Consider the following 24844-nt stretch of genomic DNA (forward strand, 5'->3'; position numbering starts at 1 on the left):
GCCTGGCCAAACATTAATCTCAAACTATAGGCGAAAATGCATGGTCGCTTTAGCCTCCTTTATTCCCTGTTTCAGCCAGGATTCAGTCAGGATCGAACGCATGCGTTTTCACCGAACTGCGTTCGATCCTGGCTGAATCCTGGCTGAAACAGGGAATAAAGGAGGCTAAAGCGACCATGCGTTTTCGCCCTATATTATCTTACGCAAGTGTTACACTTTCATTGAAAAACTATTTTGTATTGCTTGTCTGCACTGTGTACCCTTAGGTTCGGTTGATAAAGCTACCGCGGACAACGTTTTAGCATTAACAATATCTGCAGCTGCAGAAACACGAGAAATGATTTTAATAGACTTGTTCTCATACTGATGTGTTTGAAGACGCATGCATCTAGAGGCAAGGCACTTTTGCACGATCAAATTATTTCAATTGGCTGGAACTAACATCCTATTAAGGAGCTTGCAGACAATCAGGATGCACCGTAATGAGATTCTCCAGTAACAAATAGGAAAGAATCCATAAGGAACTATTTCTTGTAAGCTTCTCTTTACTCATGAGAAATGACCCCTGAACATATTACATGTTTTTTCCTGGTTCCACTTGTCCCTTTCCACACACAGGGTCAGCTACTAGTGAGGGGGAAAATCAATTCTCTTCTTCTCTCGGGCAAGGAAAAAAATGAGACTGATTTTTAGGGCCAAATTAGATATACTTGTTAAAGACTCCCCATAGCCACACAGCTTCTGTGGGGGACATCAGTTTAAAAAAAATGGGGAGCCCATCTGGGTTCAGAAGGCCACCATGGGGGGAGGAAGGGATCCTGGCTCCCATTTTCCCAAGTAGAAAGAGCACTGTGGGGGTTATTTCCCTGCTTTTGCTTCTCTACATGGAATATTCTGTGAACCTGGAGCAACAAACACAGGGAAATAATACCGCCCAGCACCATTTCAGCACAAAAAAATGGGGGGAAGGAGCCCACTTCTCCCCCCCTCTGGTGATGTTCTGAGCCCAGCTGGGCTCTCCTTTATTTTTTTAAACGGATACTCTCCACAGCAGCTGCGGGGAGGAGAAGAGGAGTTGAAGAAGAGTTGGTTTTTATACCCCGCTTTTTCTTTACCTTCAAGGAGTCTCAAAGCGGCTTACAATCACCTTCCCTCCCTCCCCCACACACAACAGGCATCCTATGAAGTAGGTGGGGCTGAGAGAGTTCTGAGAGAACTGTGACTAGCCCAAGGTCACCCAGCAGGCTTCATATGTAGGAGTGGGGAACCAACCCGGTTCACCAGATTAGTGTCCGCCGCTCATGTGGAGGAGTGGGGAATCAAACTTGGTTCTCCAGATTAGAGTCCGCCGTTCTTAAATACGACACCATGGCGGGAGACATACCTGGGTCTGGGGAATCCAACTCTTTAAAAATTATAATGACTAGTCTGGTCCTCAGTTTGCCAAGAACACTGGATAGAAAGGGGCTCTTTGGTCATGAATGCCTGTACTATCTGCCCAAGCCAGAAGTCAGTGCAGTGGTGGTGTGGTGCTTAGAGTGTTGGACTAGGACCTGGGAGACCTGGGCTCAAATCCCTACTCATGAGAAAGGTCACTGGGTAGGGTTGCCAGCTCCGGGATGGGAAATACCTGGCAATTTTTTGGGCAGAGCCTGGGGAGGGCGGGGTTTGGGAAGGGGAGGGACTTCAATGCCATAGAGTCCAATTGCCAAAGCGCCCCATTTTCTCCAGGTGAACTGATTTCTATAGGCTGGAGATCAGTTGTAATAGCAGGAGATCTCCAGCCACTGCCTGGAGGATGGCAACCCTATCACTGGGTAACCGTGGGCCTAACTGGGTCACTGTCAGCCTAACCTACCTCACACGGTGGCCATGCCCTGAGCTACCTGGAGGAACAACAGGTTCAAAATGTACTGTATAAATAAATTAATGACGTGTGAACCCAGCCTTGAGAACGATCTCATCTTCCATTCACTTACTCAAAGCAGATGCAGAGATAAGCTTGGCAAGTTGAGTTCGGCAATTTATCCCGCCACAGAGTAATGCCAGAATGAGCATTGACACATGCCAGCCCCCTCCCCCCCCCCACCGCACCAAACATGTCTGGCTGGCCTTACCTCATCACACGCCGCACACCGAGGCTTGAGGCATTCCGCATGGTGTCGGCCACAATAAATCTTCCCATCTTGATAGAAATAGATAAGGTCTACCAACAGCTCGTTGCAGACGCTGCAGATGAAGCATGGTGGGTGCCAGCAAACGCCGTGGCCTGCTCGGGACGCAAAGATGGCGATGTCTCCTCCATTGATTTGGCCTCCACACTGCGAAGATAAAGATTGAAAATTAAAGAGGGAGACCTGCCCGGACAATACTTCAAGGTGAGAACTGCTGAACGGTTAGGGTTGCCAGGTTCCTCTTTGCCACCAGCAGGAGGTTTTTGGGGCGGAACCCAAAGAAGGCGGGGTTTGGGGAGGGGAGGGACTTCAATGCCATAGAGTACAGTTGCCAAAGTGGCCATTTTCTCCAGGGGAACTGATATCTGTTGGCTGGAGATCAGTTGTAATAGCAGGAGATCTCCAGCTAGTACTTGGAGGTTGGCAACCCTATGAACAGTCACTGTTCTCACCCCATTGTTTGGGAGGAAACGAGATTTGGCACAATAAAAAAAGCCCATCTGTGTCTCTCTCGCTTATCCAGATGCTCCAGACTTTCTCAAACTGGAGTGCCGCAGGAGTCTCTGTGATCCAAAGGCAAAGAAAGGGATATGCTCAGCATGCTTCAGTGGCCCCTATTGCAGCCCATACTTACAACTTCATGGCCACTGATGGCAACTCATGTTGGCGGGCTTGGAGCAAACAAAACAAGTGTGTGTGTGTGTGTGTGTGTGTGTGGGGGAAACACAAGGTCCTGGTTCTGTTGTGTTTCCCATTCTGCATATTCTGATTTCTAACACTGGGGAGGGAGAGGAAAACAAGAGGCTTGGGTTCCTTTGACACAAATAGGGTTGCCAGGTCCTTCTTCATCACCGGTGGGAGGTTTTTGGGGTGCAGCCTGAGGAGGGCGGGGTTTGGGGAGGGACTCCAATGCCATAGAGTCCAATGACCAAAGCGGCCATTTTCTCCAGGTGAACTGATCTTGATCGGCTGGATATCAGTTGTAATAGCGGGAGTTCTCCAGCTATTGCCTAGAGGTTAAAACCAAGAAAAACAGCACAAGGCTCACAACTTACAAACTCACAATACTAGTTATAGAAAATCACCGCACCCATTGGAAGACCAGCCCCCACAGTAGGGGTTGATGCCATAGCCCCAAAGACGCATCCGCTGTAGCAAGCGAACACATCAAACGTAACAAGCCATGTGGTTTGTGTGTGTGTTAAGTGCCGTCAAGTTGCTTCCGACTCATGGCGACCCTATGAATGAAAGTCCTCCAAAATGTCCTATCTTTGACAGCCTTGCTAAGGTCTTGCAAATTGAAGGCTGTGTCTTCCTTTATTGAGTCAATCCATCTCTTGTTGGGTCTTCCTCTTTTCCTGCTGCCCTCAACTTTTCCTAGCATGACTGTCTTTTCCAGTGACTCTTGTCTCATGACGTGACCAAAATACGATAGACTCAGTTTAGTCATTTTAGCTTCTAGGGTCCGTTCAGGCCTGATTTGATCTATAACCCACTGATTTGTTTTTTTGGCAGTCCACGGAATCTGTAACACTCTCCTCCAACACCACATTTCAAAGGAATGTGGTTTAAGATCACAATATTCCGCTAGAGGTTGGCAACCATAGACACAAATGAACCTGCAAGATGGGGCTTCTCTTCCTCCGCGCCCTGAGTTTCCCCACTGGATAGAGAGGTGAAGATTGCTACCCTAATATGCTTCAAAAATTTCAGCATACAGTAATAAACAAATTCTCCACTGGACTATTTCTCATTTTCAGACTGTCAGTTGAATGTATCAATCTTAAATAATTTCAGGAACTAGCTCACACGAAAGGATTTTACAGACTATTTCACCATAATTTCAAAAGAGACTTCCCAGAGAGATTTCCCAATTTTAAACGTGTAAACTAGAGAATTTTTTAAATTTCATTAATTGTAGGCCAGTAATAGAAAGTGATCTCCAGAGAAAGGCCATGGTATGTCTATAATATTCATACGTTTCATTGGGGGTCACTGGTGATGCCAGAGACTTGTCAACTGTAAACCTAGAATTAAATTTTGCATGAATTCAGTAAATTGTCCAGATTGAAAAATGTGTGTGCCAAAATCATGTTTCGCGGCCGATTTAGTAACACCGCTTTGAAATATACTGACACACACACTTTCCCAAGTAAATACAAAAACAGAAATCAAATTTGAAATTCCAGCTGTCTATATCATATTTCAAAAATACAGAAAACAGAATTTATTTCAGTGTTTGTCTACAGATCTTTTTCAGCCAGCTTATACTAAAGACAGACATTTCACTACATATTAGCTCCTCTGCATGTATTAGTTCTTTGGTATTCACTAAGTTTTGCTTCAGAGTTCTGTCGCTTCTGTAAAATAATTGCCAAAGCCTTTCTGAGACCAGTACAGACATATTGATAAATGACCCCTCGATTCTGGCTATAAGCCAGTTGCTTTGCTCATGGCTTTTGTGGTCTAGCAATGCACCGCTTAAATATAATTTTCTCTGGGGATTATGTGAGGGAAATTGTTTTCCTGGCTGAGTATCAGCAATCCTGGACTAACACACACACACACCCTAGCTACCCACACAATAAATTCTCCATCCCTGGGGAAAAGGTACTTAATTAAGTAATCATAATAAACGTTCCTTGCAAGGTCAACCAAAGATCAAACCTAATGTTGCCTTCCCATCAGCTGTTGTTATGATCTTGCTTAACCCCAAACCAATAATGCAACAAAAGACAAAAGGGTGGGTCCAACCAGTTTTACTGCTGGTGAAAAAAGGACCAAGGGGTCCTCTCTGGCCACCAAAAGTCACGTGAGAAGGCAGCTGTAGAAGAAAGGGGAACTGGATGAGATTGAGCGAAAAAGCTGACTGGATCCAGCCCAAAATTTATGCGGTGAGGAACATAGAGCTGGAAGGGATCTCAATGGTCATCTAGTCCAGCCCCCTGCACAACAGGAAATTCACAACTACCTCCCCCCTCCACTCCCCCAGTGACCCCTGCTCTATGCCCAGAAGAAGGCAAAAAACCTGCAGGATCCCTGGCCAATCTGGCGTGAAGGAAAATTCCTTCCTGACCCCAAAGGGGCAATTGGCATTACCCTGGGCATGTAAGAAAGGGCCTTGAGAGCTGAGCAATTACTCATCCCTTCCTGCCCATTCTCTCATGACCTGCCTAAGTTCACAGAATCAGCATTGCTGTCAGATGGCCATCTAGCTTCTGTTTAAAAGCCTCCAAAGAAAAAGAGCCCACCACTTCCCAAGGAAGCCTGTTCCACTGAGGAACCACTCTAACTGTCAGGAAGTTCTTCTTAAAGTTTAGCCAAAAACTCTATTGATTTAATTTCAACCCGTTGGTTCTGGCCCGACCTTCTGAGGCAACATGACAATCCTTCACATTCTTGAAGATGGTTATCATATCACCTCTCAGTTGTCTCCTCTCCAGGCTAAACATACCCAGCTCCTTCAACCTTTCCTCATAGGACTTGGTCTCCAGACCCCTTGCCATCTTCGTTGCCCTCCTCTGGACATGTTCCTTCTTAAGAACATCCTTCTTAAACTGTGGTGCCCAAAACTGAACACAATACTCCAAGTGAGGTCTAAACAGAACAGAGAAACATAGTTTTCCAAGACTATGAGGGCCCTGAAGACAACCCCATCACTATGGAAGCATTCTCTGGAGCCCTTGGGCTGGGAAGTCAGGCTTACCTGCTCGCAAATGGCTCCTGTCATGGTGACCGGGAACGGTCGGACATTGCCTCGGCCCAGATTCTCTCTTTTCCTCTGATTGCTGAAGAGCTTGAGCTCCCTTTTCTCTTCCTCATCCAGTGAGTTGCAGTATCGAACCTAGGCATAAAGCAGTCATGCATTTCATTAGGCTGAAAGCAGCAAGCCTTGGCTTCTCCTCCATCACTATAATTATCCTTTTGCAAAAATTACGGGTAAGCAGTAACATGGCTCATCTATTTTGGTCCATGCAACCTTACACCATCATGATTCTCTTAATTTTTGTTCTGGCTGCATTGTGAAACTATTTGACATTAGACAGCTGGATTTAAACACAGTCACTCTACTTGTGGTTGGGATTGTCCCCAGGTGCGGCTTTTCCTTGTTTGACTAGAGCAGAATCTCACAATCCTGTTTCTTCTTCCTTCTCATTGCTGTTGTGCTTTTGCTGTTTTCAATGCTTCTCCTGCAGGTGCTATCGTATTTCTTAACTGTAGAATGTATTTACACCTCTATGTACACATACACATTATTAAAAATGGCAGCTGCTTGCCAACACTGCAGTGCCCTGCATTCGTGTTGCCAACTTACAGGTGACACCTGGAGATCTCCCGCTATTACAATTTATCTCCAGACAACCAAGGTCAGTTCTTCTGGAGAAAATGACTACTTTGGAGGGTGGACTCTAGGACATTGTACCCTGCTGAGGTCCCTCCCCTCCTCAAACCCCACCCTCCCCAGGCTGCACTCCCAAAATCTGCAGGAATTTCTCAACCTGGAGTTGGCAACCCAACCCTGCAGCAAAAAAAAAAAATACCCAGAGTGATTGGCATGTGAGAGTTGGTGGGTGCTGGGATCAACATATTTAAGGAAGAGACCATGGCCCTAGAGTAGGGTTGCCAACCTCCAAGTGGTGGCTGGAGATCTCCCACTATAACAACTGATCTCCAGGCGACAGAGATCAGTTCCCCTGGAGAAAATGGCCGCTTTGGCAATTGGACTCTATAGCATTATACCCCCTCCCCAAACTCCCCTCCCCAAACTCCACCTTCTTCAGTCTCCATCCCCCCCTCCATCTCCAGGAATTTCCCAACCCTAAGCTGGCAACCTTACCCTAGAGCCATGTCAGGGACTGGGCTGGTGCAGAGGTTAATGTTAGAATGAATTACTTTATCATATTTTGTACTTGGCTCACTGCTTAACTGAATACCCTCTCTCATACCTGCAATCTGCCCAGCCCCCCTGCATTATTCTGTTTTACCGGGAATCTTTGTTGCAGTTAGATGCAATTCATTGGCTGATTGACAGAACAGCTGTTATCATACTTGCAATCCACCTTGAGACTCAGTGAGAAAAGCAAACTATAAATGAAGCTAATAATATGAAGGAAGGAAGGCATGCAGGGGACCTGCACTGCCACAAGCCCAGCTGAGTTTTGAAACCGCCAGGGTGAGGTCAGGTTGCGGTGGGAGGGGCAGCTTCCTCTTTCCCTGGCTGGAACTTGATAAAAAGGCAAGCCCAGCTGGGAGAAAGGTGGCTGCCAAGGGAGGATTTACTGCCAGGCAGCTTGCTTAAGGGAGGACCAGGGACAGCTGTCAAGGAAAGAACTGGCCTTGGGACTAGAGACCAAGAGGACCAAGCAGAGCTACACAACACATAGTTAAATTGTGGAACTCCCTGCCCCAAGATGTGGTGATGGCTGCCAACTTGGAAGGCTTTAAGAGGGGAGTGGACATGTTCACGGGGGAGAGGGGTGTTCATGGCTACTAGTAAAAATGGATACTAGTCATGATGCATACCTATTCTCTCCAGGATCAGAGGAGCATGCTTATTATATTAGGTGCTGTGGAACACAGGCAGGACAATGCTGCTGTAGTTGTCTTGTTTGTGGGTTTCCTAGAGACACCTGGTTGGCCACTGTGTGAACAGACTGCTGGAATTGATGGGCCTTGGTCTGATCCAGCCTGGCCTTTCTTATGTACTTCCTGGGTGAGGTGGGGCCAGCACACAGGCTCCAAGCCTAGGGAAGGCACTGCAGACCCAAATTACATGGACAGGAAAGGAAACTACGACCCTCAGTTTGCAAGACCCGAGCAAGGCTGTTAAGGATAGGATGTTTTGGAGGACACTGATTCATAGGGTCGCCATGACTTGATAGCACTTAACACCCCCCCCACACACTTTAGCTATATGTGTAAGGAAGAGTAAATAAAGGGCTCGATGCAGCTGATGATGAGGGTAGGCAAAAAGAGGAACAAGAGGTGCCTCTGCCCCATGAGGTGCTGTTGGGCATAGTCGTGACTAATAATAATAATAACAGCAACTGTATTACAGTTGACTAACATGGGATGGGAACACAGTGAAATGGAAAAGAAAACTGGCCTATGCCTTTCTAGCCCCTCCTTCTCATCAGAGTTTCAGAAGAACTGTTTATTACTGCTGTCCTATAGACACGGGCCACCTTAGTCTTCTCTGATGCCTACTGACCTTGTTTCTTTGGAGTCAACTGAGAAATGCTCATTCACTTGCCACTGAACTCCAAGTGAAGGAAGGAAGGAAGGAAGGAAGGAAGGAAGGACACATTACATGCTGATTCGGGCCTTAATTTTCAAGGTCCTACAGTGATACTCAAGAGAGCTCAGCAAGGGCTGGGCTGCAAGACTACCATGGGTTGTTGGGCGCACGGTGAAATGAGACTCAGGCTTAAGCCAAGGCTAACACAAGGTTGTCAAGATGATTAAAGGGGTGCCGTGAATTTGTTTCTCGTTCAGCAATGATTACAATATACAGTACAACCCGTCAATGCAAACACTGTGTTTTGTTAGGGAAGAGGCCCAGCCCAAGCACTAGCAGCCATCAGCAAACAACATTCAGTTCATTGGCTGCAATCCCAGGGTGCCAACAGGCCATGCATAAAAGATAGCCCATTCCTGAAAGGGCCCCCCGAAACCTCTTAGGAGGTGACGTCACCCCGCCGCCAGCATAAGTGCGTGTAAAACCATGATTACACGCACTTACACTGATGGGGAGGCCAGTCCCGCAGGCGGCTGAGTACCACGGGACCCGTCTTGCCCCTCCACTGGAGCGGCCTCTCCATGGTGCAGGCCACAGCATAGAGAGGCCGCGCCGGCACAGGGGGGGCGTTCCAGGGGCGGGGGGGGAGGAGTTGCCGGTTAGGCGGCTTCCTATCCCGGTTCGGCCAGATACACCGGCGCCGGAAAAGGCAGTGCTGCGCCTGCTTTTGAGCAGGCGCAGCCTTGCTGTTTTCAATGGGGCTTTTAGCCCCAGTAAAACAAAAAAACCCAGTGAAACGGCTTTTTTAAAATTTACAGCATGTGCGAATCAGCTTAGGAAGAGGTGCCACTGTGCCTCTTCCCCGCCGACTCCGCATGCCGTTATTTCAGGAATGGGCTATATGTGCCTTTGGGTGTTGTTGTTTTTTTAAGTGCAGAAGTCTCAGACCAGATGATGATTTTGAAATACATTCTCAACTAATACACATTTTTAAAGGATCTAAATAAATAAATGCAAACTGACTGGCAATTCAAGCGCACAATTTTGAATAATACTGGCACCTGAAGAACAGATTTCTGCTGGAGGTTCGCTGGGTGGCATTGGGTCAGTCACTCTTTCCCTCAGCCTAACTGCAGGCTTGTTGTGAGGATAAAATGGGGGAAGAGAGAACCACATATACTATCCTGAACTTCTTGGAGCAAGGAATGATAAAAATGTACTTGATAGATACACACACAAAGCCGCCATACCAAGAGAGACCATTGGTCTTTAATGGTCACTAGTGTCAATTCAGACTGGCAGCGGCAGCAGCTCCCCCAAGTCTCTGGATAATGGCCCAGAGGCATTTGGCTGTCAATTGTTAGAAACAGAACACTAGAATGGATGGAAAGAAAGGTGTTAGGCAAAGTCACAAACTGAAGAAGAAGAAGAGTTGGTTTTTATATCTCCACTTTTCTCCACTGAAAGGTGTCTCAAAGTATCTTAGAATCGCCTTCCCTTCCTCTCCCCACAACAGACACCTTGTGAGGTAGGTGGGGCTGAGAGAGTTCGGAGAGAACTGTGATTGGCCCAAGGTCACCCAGAAGGCTTCAGTGGAGGAGTGGGGAAACCAATCCGGTTCACCAGAATAGAGTCCACTGCTCCTAACTATCTACCACGCTAGCTCTCTACCAGGTAATTGTGGGGTCTCAGTCTCAAATACTCATCCACTCCTTTGACCTGACATTTGCTAGTGCAGAAACTACTTCATAGACAGTAAGTACTGAGGTTGAGAGACAACTACCTGGCCTCAGACCACAATCCAGACACAACGCAATTTCCTTTTTAAAAAATGTACCACCACCATTTGCTATGATGTCATGACATACCATGCTCTGAATTGCTCCCTTCCACCCCTGGTTTCCCATCTTTGCAGAAATAAAAAGAAAAACTAGACCAGGAAGCCTCACAAACATATTGTCTCTTCATACAACACAATTAGTTCCATAGTTAATTCCTGAAGTGTAATTAGTGAAGTAACTCCTTGCTAGGCAGGGTGATGTCCACTATTAAGACTGGCGTTAACACAGACCCAAAGCAGTTGACAGCAATTAACAATGAAAGCAAAGTAGAATCTTCAGATTAGAGACAGTACGCCTCTGAATGCCAGATGCTGGAGAAAGCAGTACAGTTTGGCCATCCTGTTCATTACTTTCTAAAGGCAGGCGGCTGGATGACATTGGGAGCTGATCCTTCATGTAGCAAGCTAAAAGGGCGAGGCTGTTTATGTGTATAGATATCTACATGGTCTTATATGTATGCATAGTAGGGTTGGGTTGAGGGCAGGGAAAAGGAGGTAAGCAGCTATGCCATGACATCACTTCTGGGGGAAATCTGGAAGTGCTATAAGGTAGCTCTAGGAATCACCCAAAACTCTATGGTAAAACAGGCAAACGGGGCTGCTGGCTGGAGGCCTCCACAGCAGGCTGTCTGGCAGCCCTAACTGCACAAACGTATATAGATATAGACATGCACAGAAAAGTTTAAAAGGCCAAAGACTGTTTATCACACATTCTCTCTCATATATAGATGTATATGAAAGAGTTAGGAAACCCATGCATACATGGTATATAAGAGTTAGGAAACCCATGCATAAATGGTATATGAGAGCCAGCAAGGTGTAGTGGTTAAGAGCAGTGGTTTGGAGAGGTGGACTCTGATCTGGAGAACCGGGTTTGATTTCCCACTCCTCCACATGAGCGGCGGAGGCTAATCTGGTGAACCAGGTTGGCTTCCCCACTCCTCCACACAAAGCCAGCTGGGTGACCTTGGGCTAGTCACAGCTCTTAGAGCTCTCTCAACCCCACCTAACCCACAGGGTTCTGTTGTGAGGGGGGGGGAGGTGATTGTAAGCTGGTTTGATTCTTCATTAAGTGGTCGAGAAAGCTGGCATATGAAAACCAACTCTTCTTTCTTTTTTGTTTTCTTTTATTCAATGTATACTCCACCCTTTCCCAACCTAAGTTGGAAATTAAATAAATAACTGCGGTTTTGATTTGAGGAGGTGGCATTGTCTAACGTACCAGCATTATTTAAGCTTGCTTCATTTTATAAAAATAGAAGTTTAGTTATGGTTGCTCCTCACGTTGCAATTTTAGCAAGTAAACATTCCAGCTTTCACGAACACCCCCCTGTAACCTGTGAAGCGTGCCTATGCATTTATTTATTACTCTGTGGATAGCGCAAAGTGCCACTGCAGAGAGAGTTCTGCTCACGCCCTGAAATGTACCTCTGCTTTGTACGCATGCAGAAATAAGTGCGTATTTGCTTCACACATTACAGGGGACAAGTAGGCAGACGTGAAGTCTGTAAAATGTACCCGCTAAAACTGCCAGGTGCAAAGCAATTCTGCTTTAGCTAATTTTACTTGAAGTATAAAACAGTGACCCTCTTCACAGTTGAGCACCGATTGGGCCCAAGAGTTGAAAGGAGCGGTAAAGCTGAAAGGGGGGGGGGAGGAGGCAGAGGCTGGCGATGCCAGTGAGGACAGGTGAAACCAGAGGTTTTGTTTGTTTTAGAAACATCAAAATAAATAAGATATCCCTCCAAAAGACTGGCACACTGGAATGGCTGGGGGAGGGGGAGGGGAAGAGTCCTGTGGCACCTTGAAGAGTAATAGACTTATTCTGGCCTAAGCTTCCATGGCCCCATTGATTAGACCTGAGTGGGATTCTAAGTAGACCTGCTTAGGACTGCTCTCACACAGTGCCATCCTAAGCAGAGTTATACCCTTATAAGCCCATTGACTTCAGTTGACTTACAAAGGTGTCACTCTGCTTAGAATTGCTCTCATAGTGGCTTGGGTTTCAGGGAGACTAAAGTTACAGGCACTCTCAAAGAAGCTATCCCAGAATAAGGTTGCCAGGTCCCTCTTCGCCACCAGTTTTTGGGGCACAGTCAGAGAAGGGCAGGGCTTGGGGAGAGGAGGGACTTCAATGCCGCAGAGTCCAGTTGCCAAAGCGACCATTTTCTCCAGGTGAACTGATCTCTATCTGCTGGAGATCAGTTGTGATAGGAGGAGATCGCCAGTTACTACCTGGAAATTGGCAACCCTATCCCAGAATGAAAGCCAGAACGCACCATGACCTGTAAGGGAATGGGGCGGCTGAAGAGAAGTAAGAGATACTTAGAAGATGAAGCAGGATATTTTAATCTGTGGGTGTGACTTTTGTCTTGGGGGTGGGGAGGAGTGCACTAGAACTCCGCCTGCTTGCTGACATCTATCACATTTCTCATACTGAGTTAATGAGACAACGTTGAAGTAAATAGTTTCAGGACTTCAGTCTAATTTAGGGTGCTTTCCCTGCTTCTACTCTTTGTTCTGCATTAGAGTAGCATAGATGGCAACCAGATGTCAAAACTAACAGCACGGAAAAACCCTCCCGAACAACTCGGTACTCCTCAACTGAAAGGCATTCCTTAGCATCTGCAAGAAGCTAAGGGTGTGTGTGTGTATCCGTGTGCAGGAGGAGGGTTGTGAGAGACAGCAAGAGAGCAGCGGAAGCTGTGTGACAGCTTGACATAACCAAACATCCAAGTGCACACGGATCTTCTGGCTCTGGCAGCAAGAACTGCTCACTGTCACGTTATGGCTTCAACTGCACATACATTCCCACAAGCAGATCATGCCAATTTGCAATGTTCTGAGGAAGAGCAGAGAGGGCAAGTAGTGGGGAAACAAAATCTTCTGACGTTTGCCATAACATACCGCTGCTTTCAAACACTCGCCAGAGCCCACAGCCAAGTCTGAAACAAGCAGAAAACGTAAACCTGGGTGCATTGCATGCACTTATTCAAACTTCTCACCACTTCTTAACCAGTAGTGAGCCAGCGTGGTGGACTCGAATTTGGAGAACTGGGTTTGATTCCCCACTCCTCCATGTGAGTGGTGGATGCTAATCTAATGAACCGGGTTGGTTTCCCCGCTCCTACACATGAAGCCAGCTGGGCGATCTTGGGCTAGTCACAGATCTCACCAAACTCTCTCAGCCTCAACTACCTCACAAGGTGTCTGTTGTGGGGAGAGGAAGGGAAGGAGATTATAAGACGGCTAAGGGTAGACAATGCTTAGAAAAGGATGCTCTTGCATCTGACATTCACTGGTGTCGGCGGTACTGCTGGGGAGGCTTCCTGACAGATGTCTGACAGCCCACCCCCACTGACAAGTTCAGTTTTGTTTTTAGACTTCTGGGTGGTTCTACAACCCAAATCCTATTTCACTGTTTATTGTATGTCTCATCTTGTTGACAGTATTGACTCAGTTGGTGTAATCCACTTTGAGTCCCAGTGAGAATGTCAATAAATACATCATAGAATCATAGAGTTGGAAGGGACTATACAGACCAACTAGTCCAATGCCCTGTTTAATGCAGGATCAGCCTAGAACACCCCTGACAAGTGCTTGTCCTGCCTTTGCTCAAAGACTGCCAGTGAGGGGGAGCTCACCACCTCCCTAGGTAGCTGATTCCACTGTCAAACAACTCTTACTGTAGAAGTTTTTTCCTAATATCCAGCGGCTACCTTTTTGCCCTTCAAATACTTACAGCCCTTCAAATACTTAAAGAGAGCAAGCATGTCCCGCCTCAACTTCCTCTTCTCCAGACTAAACTTTCCCAACTTCCTCAGCCTTTCCTCATGGAGCTTGGTCTCCAGGTTCCTGATCATCCTCATCGTTCTCCTCTGCACCTGCTCCATTCTGTCCACATCCTTTTTGAAGTGAAGCCTCCAGAACTGCACCCAATACTCCAGGTGTGGCCTGACCAATGCAGTGTACAGCGGAAATATGACATCTTGCGATTTAGATGTTATGCCTCTATATAAATAAGACAAGTTACTTGGAGGCATCTCTAAATTCATCACAGCCTTTAACAAGTGCTGACTGGCTGTGAACAGAGTGGATAGCCTCCTGGGGAAAAAAATTCAGAAGTGCGACAAGAAAAGAATTAACACCTGATGCTGAAGGGAGTTCTAAGGGTGTGGTCCTAAAGGCACGTGTCATTGGGATGTCACCAAACTCAGTGGGGATCTGTTGGGTTTGCGGCGAAGTTAGGACTGCGCTCAGCATCTTTCAGGAATCCTTGCTCCTCCTCACTGTGAAAGACGTCATGCGCTTGGCCAGGGTACAAGGGATGGCGTCAAGGGCTCGCATGTTGCTACCTGCGCTGCAGTTTTCCAGTTTAACTGCAGCCTCGGGTCTTAACGACACCTTGACACACTTCTGATATCTTAATGGCAAGACACTAACTGTGGCATGACCGTATCTGAGATCGTATATTGAGTACGACTGACCAGGAAAAGCGAAGAAAACCCCCCAGAAAAGCCTTGTAGATGGGCGCAGAGCCAAGGTTTTCAGATAAAATGACAAGATATTTTAATTCAGAAGTTCAAATTAGCCTTGTTTCGGTTACAAATGATCCATGAAGAGGGGAATTATTTATACTTTGCAATTACAGTGTTAGGAAAGGGAGACTTGAACTTTCTGAGGCATTTCTCCACAATGGGCATTCAAATTACTCCCATCACACTTGCAAGATACACCTTAAGCCTTTTATTTATGAAGATATTTATACCCCCTTTCACCTTGTGGATCAAGGCAACTTACAATTCTAAATTAAAACCATCCATAATACGGTAAGATCCCATTAACCACCACCACCCAAGAAAATATCTGTAGGTCAAACCTCGTTAAAAGCCCTAGCAAATTAAACAGCCTTATAGCACCTCCTAATTTTTTTTTAAGGGCAGTACCACCCTCATCTCCTCAGAGGGCCTGTTTGACAAGGTGGGAGCCAATACTAAAAGCTAACAGCCTCTGGAGAATAACACACAGGCAACTTTGATCAGTGGGACAGGCAGAAGGTGCCAGAAGACCATAACTGGTGCTTGGGGAGATACATGGAGACATAGTCCTTCAGATATGTCATAGGTAGGGTTGCCAGATGGCTTGGGATTGCCCGCCAATCCACTGGCTGGCTCGCAGCAAGGATCGCATGAGCCTATGGCCATGAACAATGCGATCCCATCACCTCCGGTTTACTTCTGGAAGTGCCGCAGTGCAATGGGATGATTTACCACTCAGATGGGGGTTTGAGTGGTAAATCGTCTCGTTGCATGGCTGCGCAAAAATTTCTTGCCAGAGGAGAGGGAGGGACCTGGCAACCCTAGTTATAGGCCATGAGAGGCTTTAAAGGTCATAATTAGCACATTGAATTGAACTGGGAAGGAAAGTGGAACCCAATCCAGCTATTTTAAAATAGATAAGATGTGTTCCTGTCAGCTAGCCCTTGACGTTAATTAAGCTGTTACATTCTGAACCATACAACCCACACTTTACCACTTTCACTGACATCTAGTAAACTAATAATATATATCATTCCTTGAGCCTGATTGCTTGGGTTGAACTTAGAAATGAAGGATAAGGCCCTAAAAGTACCACCAAGGCCTTAGACCTCAGCACAGAGTTCGCCTGAGTTCGTTACTATTTTTTTTTAATTATTTTTATTATTTTCTACAATTCAACAAAAATAAACATATCTCAACAATATATTCAGTTGTAACTGCTTGTAACAAAAAAAGTTCATTGCTATTACTGAGAATATGTTATCTATAATATTCAATGCTATCTACTATATGTGACTTCCCTGCATCTTCTTCAGTCACTAATTCTACTGGTTAACACTTTTGCATTTCAAATTAATTTCTAATCCTTATTTTCTCTCATACAGACTTGCTTTAAACTATCTATGCTACTTCTATAAGCAATTTCAAGTCCTACCTAGTTATAATATTATCATCATTGTCTCTATATAACATTCTATTATTCTATAATAAAGGGATTAGATCAATACATAAACAAATTTTCCCATTAGAAATTCATCAAAGTAAATCCACCGTGGCTCTCTTACACCCCAAAAATAAGCATCATTTTAGCCATTATCTTGTTTTGGGAGGGGATCTGCCAGTCCTTCTTTATTTCCCAATCCCCACCCCCCGTTTTTCAATATAGTAGCTGCAATTCTGGCCTCTGAAAATGTAAAAGAAGATCCCAGTGATTGTATCCATTGGCTTCTTGTTAAAATTTCCAGCAGCTTCTTGGTAAAATCCTTCGTCATGTCTCCCTCCATCGCTGGCTGCCAGGAAGTGTTTTCTTGGGATAATAATGTTCCTCCTGTCAGCAGTAACTCAGACAAGTAGATTGTAGAGGTATTGAGTTCTCTCATGTTACTCTCTCTCATTGCCAGCTGGTCACTTGCAGCTACCTCTTTAAAAATAAATTGTTCTAATTCATTGTCATTTTTTCCAGATTTTATCACCATTTCCACATAGCATTCAATCGTCATCTCCTTAGTAGAATCTTTTTTTTCCATTGACATAATTGTTGTCATATCTTGGGTCTTCATATCGTGGATCTCCTCAACAATTGTGTCCAGTTTTCCATTAATTGATTTAAATAGGATATTCATCACCTCAGCTAGTTGAAATACTTGATGTGAGAGCGCTTGTTGTTTTTCAAAGACTAAATCTTGTTGCACTGCAAACATGTCCATTTGTTTGAGTAACATCTCTTCCATCCTCTTGTTTGACATATCTGCTTGTATTCTTATATAGAAGCAGGCTTTGTAATTTTCAAGATATCCTCAATTACGCTTCAAAGCAGCACAGATAAAGAAAAGAAAGTAGACAGGAACTGCAGTATCATAGACCCTGCGTCGTCTCCTCTCGGTGGTTAAGTGGTAGGAACGATTTGATGGTTACACCGGGGAGATTCACTTCAAGTCTTCCAATCTGCCCTGTCTTTTCGATGGTAACAAAGCCCTTCTTATTATCTTCCGGTCTTAAGAGGCGACATGGATGAACATTGAATCAAAGAGAGCCGGAAGTGGGGGGGGGAAGGTTTTCGTCTCCCTCCCTCCCCTCAAAGCATTTAATTGGTAGTTGTAAAGTCATTCAAAAGTCCCTTTTATTGTGTCTACTCACTGATCAAGTTGATAAGGTCTTAGGTCATTTAATGGCATTTGTTTATTTTAAAAGTCTCGTTACGCTGGGCAGGGAGTCGCTGGTTTTTGTAGGTGTTTTTATCGTCATTCAGGTCTTCTCAATCAAGATAAAGGCAAAAAGTGTCTTTTTACTCACTCTGACTTCCAAAGGTGAGGCTTCTTGTTCTTTTCATAGATTATTTGATGTTAATGTGTAGAGGAGGTCAAAGCCTATAATCCAAAGAGTCGTCCGTGGCAATGGTAGCCCCTATGTGCCGGCGGGGACAACTTCCAAATCTACGAGAGGCTTAATAAAAGCTCCCTCAGAGAATATGGGAGTCCAAACCGCTCTTGAAGGCTGCAGGGGAATTTCCTGCTTCCCGATCCACTATTTAGGACCGAGTTGGAGTGGTTTTTGCACTCCAAATCTAAACGACTCTTGGTGGCTCCTGGGAGCCCCCAGGAAACAATGGCGCTCAGACCAAACGCTCTACAGGAAGTCTGCCTGAGTTCGTTACTAGAAAGCCAGAGGGATACAGGGCCGGGCTGCTCCCCTCCCCCTCTCCACGCGCACCCGAGGGCATTTCTCACATCACCCGCCCCTCTGCCCAGCAGCCCAATGGGAGCGCTTCTTCCCTCCCCTGTCACATGCGGCAGGGCGGCTCACATGTTGGGCGGCTCACATGCAGCATGAGGGTGCGGCACGGACGGCAGCCTGTTGAGTCTGTGGCGAAGGCGATTCCCGTGGTGGGGTTGGAGAGGAGCTAGGTTGGAGGGGAGCATAGCTCACAGCGTGGCATAGCTGGAGGGGAGCAGAGCGCTCAGGCCACAGCACGGGCTTTCCGGCGCCTCCAGCCTTTCAGTGAAATCCCCTACTAAAAGAGGAACACCCACTTACCCAGCATGTAATTAATCTGACACCCGAAACAGACTAACAGATGACCTGAGTGCTGCATGTGTTGCTCTCAAACTTATAATGTATGAGCCAAGGTTAGACAAATTATAAGCATGAATACAACAGCAAAAATCACATTAATTGCTCAAAAGCATGCCAAATGCAAACTTTTACCTTTCAATAAAAAGTTGTTTGTATCATTGAAAGCTCTGTTATTGTGTTTTTCTTTTAAAACAGAAGATGTTAATGTATGAGTTGTTTTTTCTAAACTAAAACCTCAGTATTCAGGTTAAATTGCCGTGTTGGCACTTTGCGATAAATAAGTGGGTTTTGGGTTGCAGTTTGGGCACTTGGTCTCTAAAAGGTTTGCCATCACTGCTATATGTGGCAGGTATTTAGATTTAATTGCTTTTGGGTCTATTCTAACACCATGGTTTTAGAACGGTGTATGTCTTTTTGAAGTGATAAAGGACGTGTCTCACACTCACAATGTAAACGTCTTGGGAGCCTCTGGGAGAACTGGTTTTTTACTTCACATTATGTTTGGCAAATCTGGGGTAGGAAATACCTGGAGAGTTTCGGGGTGGAGCTTGAGGAGGGCGGGGTTTGGGGAGGGACCTCAGCAGTGTATAATGCCATAGAGTCCACCCGCCAATGCAGCCATTTTCTCCAGGGGAACTGATCTTGGTCATCTGGAGATAAATTGTAATAATGGGAGAACTCCAGGTGCTAACTGTAGGGTGGCAATCCTACATCAAACTGCTATTGAGTTATCAGCAGATATTGAAAGGGAAAACCAAGGATCAAGACCATTTGTATAAGCAGGAACTGCCCATTTAGGCCACCAATTTGTAATAGCATATAACACAACAGAGGAATAATTGGTCTTTAGGATTTCTGGCACAGTAAGTCTACATTTTGTCAAACTCAGTGAGGTTTCGGTTCAAATCGAAATCTTCCCTCTTTCCTATCACAGGCTCTTCAAAGCCTTCCCAGATGCTAAAAATCTGCTCTTTGTAGAGAAAGCTTGACTTTCCGCACACTAGACATGCTAAAACCATGGCGGACTTAAAAATGGTTACATTCACATTTCCCCACAGCTTTCTGCAGAAAAATATTGCACCTATGCCCTTTAAAGGGGAAATGTGGGAAATTATTCAGGGGCTGGACTTTCTAACTCTTCTCCTCGCCAACTGTCACTTTGAACTCTTGACTAAGCAGGGCACAATTTAATAATTATCAACAATAACCTAAGTCGCTGTCGATATGCTCAGTAAGGGAAGCCAAGGCTGTTCACCTTGTCAGATGCTCAGCTTGACGGCGGTGCTTAGAAGCAGGCGTGGCCTCAAAATGAGGGAAGCTGATTTGGGGTGGGGGGATTGGCCTTTTAGGGTTTTGGTATTGGTGCAAAAGCCTTGTTCCATGGTGTCAGCTGAGAATATGCTGACCAGTTTCTTTTTCACTCCCCATGTCTTTAAAAATTATATTTATTTTTGGCATGAGAGCTTTAAAGACTCTTCTGTTTTTGCACATATAATTTTATATATCTCTGTAGAGCTGCCACCTGGCCTGTATTTCAGTTCCTTGTTCTCCACCACACCCACAGGGCCTATTTATTTTTAATGGCCTTTTCATTAGAGCGGTTTTTTTTTATAAAAAAGAACAAGTAGGATTAGCATCTTTTTAAAAAAATTTAGTAGAAAAATACCAATGACAATAACAACAACCCTAAAATAGCAGAATTACTGACAGTCTTCGTAATTTAAAATTATATTATATATATATATATATAATATATAATATAATAAAATAAGATTAAGTCTTCCATGATACAGCTTATTTCTGTCTTCATATTCGTCATTACGTCCTGACTGAGCACAACACATTCCTCTTTCCCGAAGTAGGATTAGCATCTATGATCTGCAGTTTTACGAATGAATGTGATCATTTCTTTATTCAGACATCTTTTTGGCTGCATTCTCTGTTGAAGACAGAGCTCGAAACAGCATATAGAAATGTTATGCAAATGTCCAATAGAGATTTTCAACATGATAGCAATAATCCCCACGCTAAGCGGTTCTACATACTACGGCCCAGGCAGCAATCACTTGCCACAAGGTTGCTGCTTTCAGTGAGATCCCTGTGGCAAATATGATGTTTGTCCTGTCCCTTACATGTTTTACAGTGCAATCCTGAACAGAGTTAAAAATTCTAACCCCACTGAGTTCACTGGACTTAAAAGGGTGCAACTCTGTTTAGGATTGCACTGTTGGTCATTGCCTCATTTTAAATAGAACCTCCCGACCCCTACATAAGATTGCAAACTCAGACTTGGGAAATTCCTAGAGATTTGTGGGCAAGGCCGGATCTTGGGGGGTCCAGTGGGGGCACTTGCCCCGGTGCAAAGAGAGAGGGGCACCAGCATGGGCACTGCTCTCCCTCTCTTTTTGTTTCTGTTGGTGTGGCCGCTGCGCACCCTGCCTCCGCCCCAGTGCCTGGCTCCAGTGTACGCATGCGCAGCACCCCCTCTCTCCCCCCTAGGCGCTCCTTCCCCCAGCTCCATGCCTGGTGGGCAGTGCCTGGAGAGGGCGGAATGTGGGGAAGGGAGGACGTTTGGTGGGATAGGATGCTCTAGAGTCCACCCTCCAAAGCTGCCATTTCTTCCAGGGGAACCTCTCTCTATAGCCCAGAAATCAGTTGTAATTCCAGGAGAGGTTCAGGCCCCACCTGCAGGCTGGCAACCCTATGACCCTCTGTGATATATTGGGGTCTGCTAGGATCCCATAATTCTGTAGCCATCTGTAATACAAGACATGAGCTCCTGAATTCAGGAACTTAATGCCAGCCTTACTTTACAGGCCCCTTAAGAGAATTTGTAAGCCATTTTGTATATTTTTGAATGGAAGAGTGGAGTACAAATCTCCAAAATGATACATTTCCAGGTCTCAACCCACCCACCCACACACACACACATGGGTTGAGACCTGCAGAAAGCTTACCTATGGACTGCTACCCCACAGTATTTCCCTTCAGGCTCAAAAAAAAATTTAAATGGGAAAGCTATGATCTGCTGTGCCTGTTCTAAATAGCACGATGACCCTCGGATTCAAGCAGGTAGCCTAGGAAGGAAGCATCATTCCCCTCTTTTCGGCAAATTAATTCTTCCTTCCCAGCAGGCAAAGGAGGAATGGAGACCCTCTGCCATGAAAACCATGGCTCCAGTCAGAGTCACTGTGCTGCCCTACAGCTAAACTATCCTACTCCGTTGTTCTCCTTCAGCAGAGAAATGGGAGTAGCGTGTAACTGGGGGCCTTCAGAAATACTCCCTGCCTGCTGACAGGATCCACCATCTTCATCCCCTTCAGCACTTCCCTCCTCTTGAACAACTCCTTACGGTGGCACTCCACAGAAATAACTCGGGCAACTTGGTCTTGAGGTGGAAACCCACATATCAAAGTGTTCTTTTCCCTACCAAGTGCAGACGCCATAAATCTTTTCGGTTTGTATGGTTCAGTGTAATATGAAAGCTGCAATTTAAACAACCACACGGGAAGGGTTTACATGTGCTGCACACCCGCAACAATTACAGAAAGGAAGAAAGCAGTTATTGTACCTGTCCACAGGTAAAGTTTACGGGCGCGTAGTTTATGTTGTCTTGGAAGGACTTTAATGAACAGGAATTCAGGCAATGAAATAGGCATTGTGATAAACATACATCTCCATAAGCATACATTTCCCAATCATATCTGAGGATTATGCTCCTTTCTACCCAATTTAATACTACTGTAGAGAATGAGGCATTTTCTATCCTCAGTCAGGACGGGGAAAAATCTGACCCAAGACAAAAAAAAAAAAGAAGAAGAAGAAGAGTTTTACATAAGAGTCCTTTAACAGTTCATTGGCCAGCGGCTGGGTTAACTGGCTAATTGTTACACACCGCAGCAACATCAGAAAGAGAATCCAGTCCCCTGCTAAGTGCGCTAAGCCAACGTTTCCCCAATTATTTCTAAATGACTCACCTCATTGTCGTGTGGTGGCAGCTGGTGTAGAAGCTGTTTTATGCGGGCTTTCTCCCCGGGGCTGTTCACGTAGGGTACTTTGTCTTCTGGTAGGCAGCTGTAGTACTGATGAACCTAAATGTTAAAAAAGGGGGACTGCAGTACTTGGTTTTTGCTTCAGACATAGTTGCTTCGAGTGACAAACTGGGGGGGGGGAGATAAACCAACTCGAGCAGAACACTCAAGAGTCCTAAGACGCGTCCTTACGACAATGAACCTCTCCTTAGGACACAGGCCAATGTTCTACCCTTGACAGAAAAAGGAAAGAGAGAGAAAAGAGCAGGCTGTTTTCAGTGGAAATCTAACCCGCCAAGGTTGTTCTTTACCGTTTTCTCTGTTAGTCTCCAGAATGTGAGCATGTTTCTCTTGGCCTGGGTGGATCTGTCAGCACCTGCCCTTGTAAGCATAGGTTAAGACGCCACCGCCTGGCATCCAATCTGTGACTGGGTAACTGAGCCTCCACCTACACGCCAGCCCCGAAGGCCTCCTCTGTAACAATTTGTGAAAATAATCAGCAGATAAAATCTGTCAGAAGGCTGGGTTCTCCCTTCAAGTCTCGGAGTATGTAATTAAAAACAAACATGAAAAGTGAAGCACACTGTTCAGTGCAACAAGACCAGGTCCGAAGAGATCCCATTAATAATGCATTTGTTCAGGATATACACACGTGTCTCTGCCTCAGCTTATCCCACTGCAGAAGCTAGCAAACCCTAACTGAGCATGATCGGTAGCCATGTTAGTCTGCCTGTAGCAGTAGAAAAGAGCAAGAGTTCAGTAGCACCTTAAAGACTAACAAAATTTCTGGCAGAGTGTGAGCTTTCGTGAGCCACAGGTAGAGATGTATCTGAAGAAGTGAGCTGTGGCTCACGAATGCTCATACCCTGCCAGAAATTTTGTTAGTCATGCCAACTTTCTGTACCATTTAAGGAAGAATCAAACCGGCTTACAATCACCTTCCCACAACAGACACCTCATGAGGTAGGTGAGGCTGAGAGAGCTCTAAAGAGCTGTGACTAGCCCAAGGTCACCCAGCTGGCTTCATGTGTAGGAGTGGGCAAGCCAACCTGGTCCACCAGATTAGCGTCTGCCACTCATGTGGAGGAGTGGGGAATCAAACCCGGTTCTCCAGATTAGGGTCCAAACCACCATTCTTAACCACTATACCACGCTGGCTCTCAACAAGCTAAAGTGATCTTTGTAAGAAGGAGACACTCCAGTGAGGTAGGGTATGAAAAGCCCCCCTTCTTGGAATTTAGGCTCTCAGCTCTAAAATCTCTCTATCACACACACAGATGAACATGTGAAGCTGGTCCATCTAGCACATTATTGCCTACTCTTGACTTGCAATGGCTCTTCAGGGACTCAGGCAAAGAAAGCCCTTTCTCAACATCTGCTGCCTACAAAGTTTTAGTTGGCAGGGACTGACCCTGGGAACTTCAACATACAAAATATGTATTCTTCCACTGAACTGCAGCCCTTCCGGTTGCTTAATATACTTTCAAAGGAAGAACCTCCTACTCAGTAGTCAGGATGCACACTATAGACAGTAGCAGTAGCACTATACACAATAAATTGTGGAACTCCCTGCCCTAGGATGTGGTGATGGCTGCCAAATTGGAAGGCTTTAAGAGGGGAGTGGACATGCTCATGGAGGAGCGGGCTATTCATGACTACTAGTAAAAATGGATACTAGTCATGATGCATACCTATTCTCTCCAGGATCAGAGGAGCATGCCTATTATATTAGGTGCTGTGGAACACAGGCAGGATGGTGCTGCTGCAGTTGTCTTGTTTGTAGGCTTCCTAGAGGCACCTGGTAGGCCACTGTGTGAACAGACTGCTGGCCTTGATGGACCTTGGTCTGATCCAACATGGCCTTTCTTATGTTCTTAAGTTCAGAGATACAGGGCTGTGCCTTCAGAATCTGAACAACCAGTTGCCATGTCACTTGTGCACAGTAAGAATGGGAGACCATCTTGGTGGTGGTTGGTTGGATCCAGACAAAATCTGCACTTTCTACTGATTTCATCTTCCTGCTGCATATCCCCCCATGTCATTCCTCAGGGTCCCCTATTCCTAGGGTTACTTGCCCTCCGGCAGGGGCAGGACATCCCCTGCTTCCACTTCTTTTCCTGCCACCACCCAGATCGGTGGTGGGAGAAAAATTTAAAAAGGGCTATCCGGCTGATGGCATGACATTACTTCTGGGGAAAACCTGGAAACAATATCACACCTCTTACAATTAGTGGAAGTTTTTGTCCATTCCTAGAGATGACTGATGTCAGTTCTTGGTGAAATCTATGGTTTCACCAGTGAGTTTCTGGTGATTCCTAGAGAGGAATGATGTTACTTCCAAGTTTTTCCTGGAAGCGATGACATGCCATCACTAACCCCCCGCCCCCATGTCCTCCTCAGTCTCCAAGCACCCCAGGAGAAACCGGAGATACTCTGGCATTTGGGCAAAA

At 45.7% G+C, this 24844-nt stretch overlaps 1 protein-coding gene across 1 annotated transcript in view; it reads right to left on the reverse strand.

Moving 5' to 3' along the window:
* Positions 1 to 24844, reverse strand: part of PRICKLE2 (prickle planar cell polarity protein 2) — a 378224-nt gene that overhangs the window by 65705 nt on the left and 287675 nt on the right. The window contains exons 3-5 of the mRNA XM_056846685.1: positions 22341 to 22454; positions 5881 to 6018; positions 2118 to 2321 (exon numbers count right to left, since the gene is read on the reverse strand). Of these exons, the coding sequence (XP_056702663.1) occupies positions 2118 to 2321; positions 5881 to 6018; positions 22341 to 22454 (456 nt within the window). The remainder of the gene's footprint in view (positions 1 to 2117; positions 2322 to 5880; positions 6019 to 22340; positions 22455 to 24844) is intronic.

Source organism: Euleptes europaea, chromosome 1, assembly GCF_029931775.1.
Source record: "Euleptes europaea isolate rEulEur1 chromosome 1, rEulEur1.hap1, whole genome shotgun sequence".
Lineage (NCBI taxonomy): Eukaryota > Metazoa > Chordata > Lepidosauria > Squamata > Sphaerodactylidae > Euleptes > Euleptes europaea.